The sequence below is a fragment of the Tauraco erythrolophus genome, chromosome 20, assembly GCF_009769465.1.
Source record: "Tauraco erythrolophus isolate bTauEry1 chromosome 20, bTauEry1.pri, whole genome shotgun sequence".
Lineage (NCBI taxonomy): Eukaryota > Metazoa > Chordata > Aves > Musophagiformes > Musophagidae > Tauraco > Tauraco erythrolophus.
Window position 1 is genome coordinate 453,945 of NC_141484.1, and position 7,717 is coordinate 461,661.

The following is a 7,717-nucleotide window of genomic DNA, read 5'->3' on the forward strand; positions in this document are numbered from 1 at the left end:
TCTGCACTGTGCTGGGCAAACACACCCAAGGCAGCTGCAGCCTGGAGCACCCACGGGGACCTCCCGTGATGTGCCATCGGCATGCCCATGCCCAGCAATGACCACAGCGGTGGCAGGCACCTTGGTGCTCGCTGCGAATGCAGGTGCAAGAGCAGCTTGGGCCCGGGCCAGGGTCCCTGGCCAGGAAGCAGGAGAGGAGTGACCCCGAGGAGGGCACGGGACAGGGTCTGCCCATGCGCCAGCACCCTCTGGCCACCCTCCCGGGGACAGCACAGGTGATGCTTGGCAGCGAGACCCTCAGTCCCTGGTACAGAGGCCGGACTGGGGCTGCAGGACATGGTCCACTGCTGCCCACTCGCCCTGCAGCCCCGGTACTGGTGGCACTGGGCTGCTGCTCCCTCTGCCTTGGCCGCGTCCCCAGCCGTGGGACGGGGCGGGGGGGCCTGCGGCTGCCATCGCCACAGCAACGCGGCTTTGTTTGAAACCTTCCTCTGAAATGTCAAGACTTTCTTCGGGCTCCAGTTGCTGCTGCCGGGATGAAAACTTCCTCCCGGGCTGTGGAAACGCGCCGGGGGGGGGTTTCCACTCCGAACGTCTGCCTCTGCGCGGGCAGCGAGAGCTCTGCCCTGCGCCCAGCTCAGTGCCCGTAGGGCTCAGGACCGAGCCCCGGGCAGGTGCTGGAGTGGGCAGGGGCAGGCAGGGGCTGCAGGGCAGCGGGACAGGCTGCTCCCTCGCAGGGTCCCGTGGGGCAGGTGGAGGGGCTGCGTCTCTCGGAGCGTGGGGTGGTGCAGCAGGACCCCTGGCACGGCCGGCGGGCGAGGGAGACCCCCGAGCTGGTGGGTATGGCCGCTGGGCAGGGGGGCCGGGGCAGCGCAGCCCCCAGAGCTGCTGATGGAAGGAGTGAGGAATCCGCAGCTGCTGGCTCCCTCTGAGCTGACCGCGGGTCTGGCTGCAGAAGCAGCAACAGAGAGGAGTTTCCATGGGGACGTACACAGGCCTCTGGGCTCTTCTGCGTCCCGAAATACACCCTGGCCCGGGCGCGGGGGTCCCACTGCCACCCCGCGCTCCCTGCCTGCTCGCAGCCCTGCCCGGGCCAGGAGGAGCCTGGGGCCAAGTGGTGGAGGGGCTCAGGCAGCCCCTGCAGCTCCCCCAGCCACCGTGGCTCTGCCTCCTCTGTGCCAGCGATGGGACAGGTTACCGATGGCCAAGCCCCTGCCAGAGCCAGGGGTCTTGTGCCACACCACGGGGTCGTGCTGTGTGTGGCTGCCCGGGGCAGAGGGGTGAGACGAGGGGATGCCGTGGGACTCCCGTGGTCCCAGGGATGTCGAGCTGCAGGGCTGCACAGCCCCCCTCCCCCAGCGCAGGGACCCATCCCTGTCCCGAGCCCGCAGCCCGGGCAGCTGGCATCTGCAGGGGTTGTGCTGCAGAGCCTGAGCTCCTGCTTCCCGGCAGCGCGCTGGGCAGCAGATGGCTCCGGCCCCGTTCCCAACCATCCGCGTGGCCCTGGCCCGCGGAGGAATTGCTGTGCGAGGAGCAGGTGGTGCCATTTACAGTAAGTCCCCGGCTGCTGCACAGCCCTTTCCTGCATCCTACTGGGAAACGCAGCGGTGGATGTGGGAACGTCCTGGCGCTGCGGAGCCGAAGCGGGAGGAAGTGCGCGAGGGGTGTGCCGCGGGGTCGGGGTGTTCGCGGCGAGCTCCCTGCCCGGCTCTGCCGCCAGCAGCTGCTGGTGCTGCTGTTCGCTGTCGCCTTCCTCGGGGTGGCTGCCGAGTCCCGGTGCAAGCGGGCGGGCGAGTGGCACTGTGGGGTGCCAACTCCCTCCTCCACGGGCCGTGGGTCGTACTGGCCCCATGGCTGGGCTGTCCCGTGGGCTCTGTTGGACGGGCAGGCACAGGGCTGGCACCTGCGCCACACCTGCCTGCGCATCCTGCCTGGAGGGAACCGGCGTGGCCCGGGTGGAACAAGAGTGCTCCAAGCAGGAAGGTCCCCTCCTGGCATGGCCACTGCTCCGGCGAGGGGACCCGGCTGCTCTCTGCACACCGGGGGCCGGGGGTGCACTGCTGGTCCTGTGCGGGGCTGGGGAGCCCTGGCTGGTCTGTCCTGCTCCCCAGGGATGGCGTCTGGCTGTGCCCAGCTGGGCTCCGCTGCACGGCTGGGGTACCTGCAGCAGCACCGCAGCGCCCAGCTGAGCCCCCCCAGCTGCCGGCCCCGCCGGGGGCTGTCTGCCTGCCACAATCGCAGGCTGCAGTTGTTTCCTGTTTTTGGGTCTGCAGATGCTGGTATGCACCAGAGCAGGCTTCCTGTACCCCCTGACCCCACAGGGGTCGGGTTTGCCATTCCAGCGGACGCTTCCTTCTGGTGCCAGTAACGGGCGGTGCGGTGGGAAGCGTCGGTGGCCACCCTGTGCCCCTCAGGGGGGGCCAGGCTGGGGCAGGGCGGGGGGTCCAGGGATAGCAAAGCAGCTGCCCATCCCTGCCCAGCCACCCTCCAGCTCCCCAGCACCTCGGCGGGCTCTCGAGCAGCCCTGTTCGCTCTCACCCTGCTCCGCACGCCCACCACCATGGTGTGGAGGAGGTGGTGGCACCGGGCTGTGCTTACAGCAGCAGAGAGTGCTGCTGGTTTTCAATCTGTGGCTCCTGTGCTGCCTGGGGGGTGCACGAGCCAGAATTCCCCCCATCCGGGAGGCAGCTGGGAGCAGGCCGGGCACTGCAGCCCCGTGCCGCAGGCTGGTGGGACGGCCGGTCGGTGCAGGGGGCCACTGTTGCCTAAAAGTGCCCCAGGCAGAGCAGGGCCAGAGCCGGTTTGCCCGGCGCAGCCGCAGCAGGTTTGGGTCGTTTGTGCGCAGAGCAGGCGGCACGGAGCTGCTGGCTGACCCGTTCTGTCCCGACCCGTCCCATTCTGTCCCTGCTGGTGTGGCACAGCGAGGGGACTGGGCACCCTGCTCAGCTGCTGGAGTGCCCAGCTTGGCTCGCCACGGCTGCCTCTGCGCTCACTGCTGGCTAGTCCTCGGGCTGCCCTGAGTCTCTCTCTGGGGATGCCAGACGATCGCCCGAGTGCTCCTGGCCAGGCAGATGGGAACTGGGGCCTCAGATGAGTGGGGCTGCGGCATCCCCTGCTCGGCCCCGGCATGGCGGGCAGTGCCAGTGCCCAGCCCTGGGAGACATGGGGTGGGAGGAGCGGCAGGACCACGGTGTCCCAGCCCTGCTCCGGCCCCTGCACTCATGCCCGGTTTCCCGTCCAGCTCCCAGCACCAGTACGTGATGATCGGGACTAATCACCCCCCTGCCCAGGGAGCCTCCGCAGGGCTGAGCTCAGCCGCCCGGCCCCGGCCGCGGGGCAGAGGGGAACCGGCTGCCTGCGACACGCTCCATCGCCGCTTACGAAACGTGGGCCCAAGTCCGCTCGGCTGTTCTGGAGAAGGCGAGAGGTTTGTGAAACCTTCGGCAGGGATTTGCCCGCCGGCCGCTGCGTCACTGCTGCCGCGAGGTTGGGTGTATTCCAAGAAACCCGCGGGGCTGGTGGAGCTTCCCGGACTCTCGACTCAGCAGCGGGTTGCAGCACCGCCGCCGCCTGAGCAGGAGGGAAGAGGCCCCGGAACGGCGGCGCGGGCACCCGGGGCCCCTCTGGGGAGCGGCGAAGCCCGGGGCTGCTCCTGCAGGGATGGGAGGGCTGGGGTCCGGCCAGGGTGTGGGGCACAGCTGCCCTTCCCGGCGGGCAGCTTTCCGGCTCTGCCCCACCACGGGGGGTGCTGCCAACCCCCTCGCTCTGTCGGGGAGGGCTGGGGGTGCTCAGGCGCCCCAGACCCCAGTTCCCCATCCCCTGCTGTGCCTTGCTCTGCCCACGCGATGCTCCGGGTCGCTCCCCAGGTTCTGCGAGCGCCGCGGCGGCCGTGCTCCCCATGGGCTGGGGGCTACTCTACCCCACGGTGCTGCTCCCATCCCATTCCCTGGCACGGGGCTGGGAGTCACCGGTGCTGCCGGGAGCCCTGACGTCGGGGATGTGCCTCGGCAGGGCCTGGCGGGCGGCCACCCTCGCGCATGGACATTCCTTGCATAGCTCCGGCGGGTGCCCGGGCAGGCTGCGCGGTGCTTCCTGGCAGCCCGCGAGCCATGGCCCCAGAGAGCGGCACCAAAATAGTCGCTGGGACTGTGCCGTGCCTGCGGCCCGAGCGGGCACATTCACCATCCCTCCGCTCCGGGGCGATTCCTAAGGGACGCCTTTTCCCAGCAGCCGGGGTTCCCCGGCTGGGAGCTCAGTGCACAATGCCCAGCACGATGCCCACAGTGCAGGGCTGGGGGTGCTGTGGGGGCGCTGGAGGGGCTCTGAAGCACAGGGCACCAGGCACAGCCTGCTCCTCACTGCTGGGGGCTCTGCGGGGCTGGGGGGGGCCAGACCCCTCCCAGGAGTTTCCCCCCAGCCCCCCGGCCACAGCTCTCCGGCCAGGGGGCACGCTCCCCTCCGGCCAGCCAGAGCTGCGGGTTTCCCCCCATGCCTGGCTCATACCCTCGTGGCCGGTGCCTCCATGGGAGGCAAGAGTAGGGGTCCAAGCACTGCTGAGGGTGGGAGACCCCCGAGGGAAAGCCTCTCTCTTTTCCTCTTCTCTTCCTCAGGCATCCGCTCTGGGCCAGGCAGGGGTCTGGCGGGTGGGGGTCTGCACAGGGTAGCCCCCATCACTCGGGGCCATGGGGTGAGCAGGACCTCAGCCTCCCTGCATGCCCTCCCCTCCCCTGTGCCCGCTGCGCTCGCAGTGGAAGTGCCACAAATCCTTCTCTCACCCTGCGCCTCTCAGTGCCCCATTCCCGCAGCTCTGCACCCCCATCACGGGCCACCTCTGCCTTCCCCTCCTGAAACCGGGCTGGGGGCAGGCTGAGAGGCAGGATGGCAACTCGGCTCCTCCATGCCCAGGGTGATGGGCCATGTCCTGTGGTCCAGGGATAGTTCATGGCTGCGCCACGTGCCTGGAGCCGGGAGCAGGTCCTGTCCCTGCAGGGCCTCACGGCTTGGCCCAGCCAGCAGAGCGATGTTGCGGGGCTCAGACGTACCTGGGCGCTGGGGCAGCGCTTACACACGCCGGGCTGTGAGTCACGGCGGCGGGATCACCCCGGCACAGAGAGAGCTCCAGGAAGCCGGCGCTTACGTGGTGTAAACACCATCCCGGTGTTGCCACGAGGGCAGCGGCCGGGGAGGGACGTGCGTCACGCCGGGGGGCCCGAGTGGCCTCAGAGGTATAGGGGAGGAAACAAGCCAGATCTGGGGTTTTTCATTAAAAAATAGTGCTCTTTATTATAAATTATGGAAACATTTCCTTTCTGAATATAAATATAATATGTGCAAAGTTTCATCTGAGTTTTGTTTTGGTTGAATTTCAAGCATGGTTTTGCTCAGCCCTCGAGGCTGGAGGTGAAGATGGAATCTTTATAAAAGACAGTGATTCACGTTGGCCTGTAAACATCCCTTTGGTTAAAAAAAAAAAAAAAAAAAAAAGCCAGAAAAACCCAACTGCTTCTCTGGGCGGATGCAGAAAAGCACTCACGAGACGATGCGCTCCAGAGGATCCTCCTGCTGTGTTCCTGTGGGAATCGGTGCCTCGCAGAGCAGCGTGGCCAGGGTCTGTGGGAGCAGCTGGGCAGAGGTGGAGTGTGACACTCAGGAGTAACGGTCCGGCGGCAGCAGCAGGTCCCCGGGGTGCTCCTTGCTGACACGGTCACGCGGGGCTCCCAGCAGCATTGGGACACGCTGTTTACCCTCTGGCTTTGCGGCACGTCACCCGGACCATTATCGAGCAGTGTCACCAAACGATGTGCAGTAACCCAGACCACGGGGCAGGGAGAATATTAAGGCTTAGTCCCCTAGAAAATGGCAACGAGGGGAAAAAGGCAGCGACCTCCAAGTCTGGGGCCTGGTGTGAAAGGAGCTTCCACTCACAAGGAGGCAGCGAGAGGTAAAGTACAGTACGGGCGAAAAACACTTTCCCCTTAAAACGGAGGAAAAGCGATCAGGCACTAGCTGGACTCCAGTGCTTTCCATTCCCTAGGGGTGGGGGGGTTCTCCCCAGGACGCCCCCAGGTGTGGTCCCACCGCAGCGGTGGGGATGTGGCTGTCGGGGCACGCGTCCCCCCATGCTGCAGGTGCCGTCCTGGCTGCCCAAGCCCGTGGGGGCTTTGCTGACGGGCTCTGCCCAGCCGCAACGGGGATGCCTCCACACTGGGCACACAGTAACATCCACAGTCCGACCGGAGCAGTTTCGTTCCCCACGGAGATGGGGTGTCGCGCTTCCTCGGGAGGGTCCCTCAGCATAAAGGGTGCCAGGCTGTGCTGGCCACAGCCCTGGGCCCACCACGGCTCGCCCCAGTCCCTCTCCTCTCCTTCCCAGAGGGAGAGGCTTGGCGTGCCCTGCGAGTCCCCGCGCCAGTGGGGCATTGTGCCTGTCCCCTGCTCTTGTGCTTGTTGTATGTAACCTTCCTCCGCCGGCCCCTTAGAGAGGGGCATCATACTGGTCCAGGAACTCCTTGATGGGAGCCGGCAGCTGAGTCATCTTCTCGTAGGAGTCCAGGTGCCCGTTGACGGTCTTGCGGCAGAGGTGCTGCAGGGTGGAGACGCTGGAGGAGAGCGGGCGGCTCAGCACCAGGGGGATCTTCTCACCACCCGAGTAGATGTAGTAGGTGCGCTTGGGGTGCAGGGCCCCCCCCGGCTGCTCGGGGACAGTGCAGGGCGCAGGTGGCATGTAGTGATGTACCAGCTTGAGCACGCAGTCGAAGCGGGGCACGGGCTGGCTGCTGCGAGGGTCACTCTGCAGGGAGAAGCTGCCGCCCTCGCACTGGATGCGCAGGTTCTTGGTGCCCGACTCCGTCTTGACGCTGAGGGTGAAGAAGTGCCGCTGGTCCGAGCTGTCCCTGATGAGGAAGGTGCCGGCCGGCTCGGCGCTCAGCAGCAGGTTGGCCTCGCCGCCCGTCACCGTGCTCCAGTAGAAGCCGCTCTCCTGCAGCTTGCGCACGGTGTTCACCACCAGCTGGTACTCGCTCTTGGAGCTGAACGTCTTGAGGCGCAGGCTGGTGTCGAGGGGGCGGCTCATCCCGGCGGCGGGGAACTTGCTGTGGGTGACCATGGCGCAGGGAGCCAGCTTTGCGCGCTCGGGGTGCTGCTGCCGGGAGCAGCGGCTGCTACACCATCACCTGCGGCAGAGACGGCGGTGAGCCCCGGCACCGCCGGTCCCCGGCACCCCCTCCCTGGGGACACCGGCATCCCCGGTCCCGGTCTATCGGTCTCCCCTGTGGGGCACCGGCATTCCCCCGACCCCGGCTATGCCCTCGCCGCGAGGCACCGGCATCCCCCCGACCCCGGCCATCGCCCTGCCGCGGCACCGGCATCCTCAGTCCCCGGCCATCCCCTCGCCGCGGGGCACCGGCTCCGCTGGCCCCCGGCTATCTCCCTCCCGGAGAGCACTGCCATCCCCCGGTGCGCGGCTATCCCTCCCCGCGGGACGCGCCGCCTCCCCCTCCCGGGGCCCCGTTCCGTTCCGTTCCGTCCCGCCGCGGGCAGCGCCGTACCTGGGGCGCGGGTGCCGGGGCCGGTCTCGGCGGCGGCGGCGGGGCCGGTGCGCGGCAGCGGGCGGCGGCGGAGCTGCCGGGGCCGCCCGGGGAGGCCTCTTATAGCGGGCGCAGAGCCCGCCCTCGGGTTCCTGGAACTGCGCGGCTTCTTGTAACGCTCCCCGGCGCCC

At 67.9% G+C, this 7,717-nt stretch overlaps 1 protein-coding gene across 1 annotated transcript; it reads right to left on the reverse strand.

Moving 5' to 3' along the window:
- Positions 1 to 6,439: 6,439 nt before the first annotated feature.
- SOCS3 (suppressor of cytokine signaling 3) lies at positions 6,440 to 7,105 on the reverse strand. The gene has a single exon (XM_009987983.2). The coding sequence runs from the start codon at positions 7,103 to 7,105 to the stop codon at positions 6,476 to 6,478; it is 630 nt and encodes a 209-aa protein (XP_009986285.2). The 3' UTR covers positions 6,440 to 6,475.
- Between the last annotated feature and the right edge of the window lie 612 nt (positions 7,106 to 7,717).

Bases quoted from the DNA above. Each gene is read 5' to 3' on its own strand.
- SOCS3 (XM_009987983.2), bottom strand. From the start codon at position 7,105: ATGGTCACCCACAGCAAGTTCCCCGCCGCCGGGATGAGCCGCCCCCTC.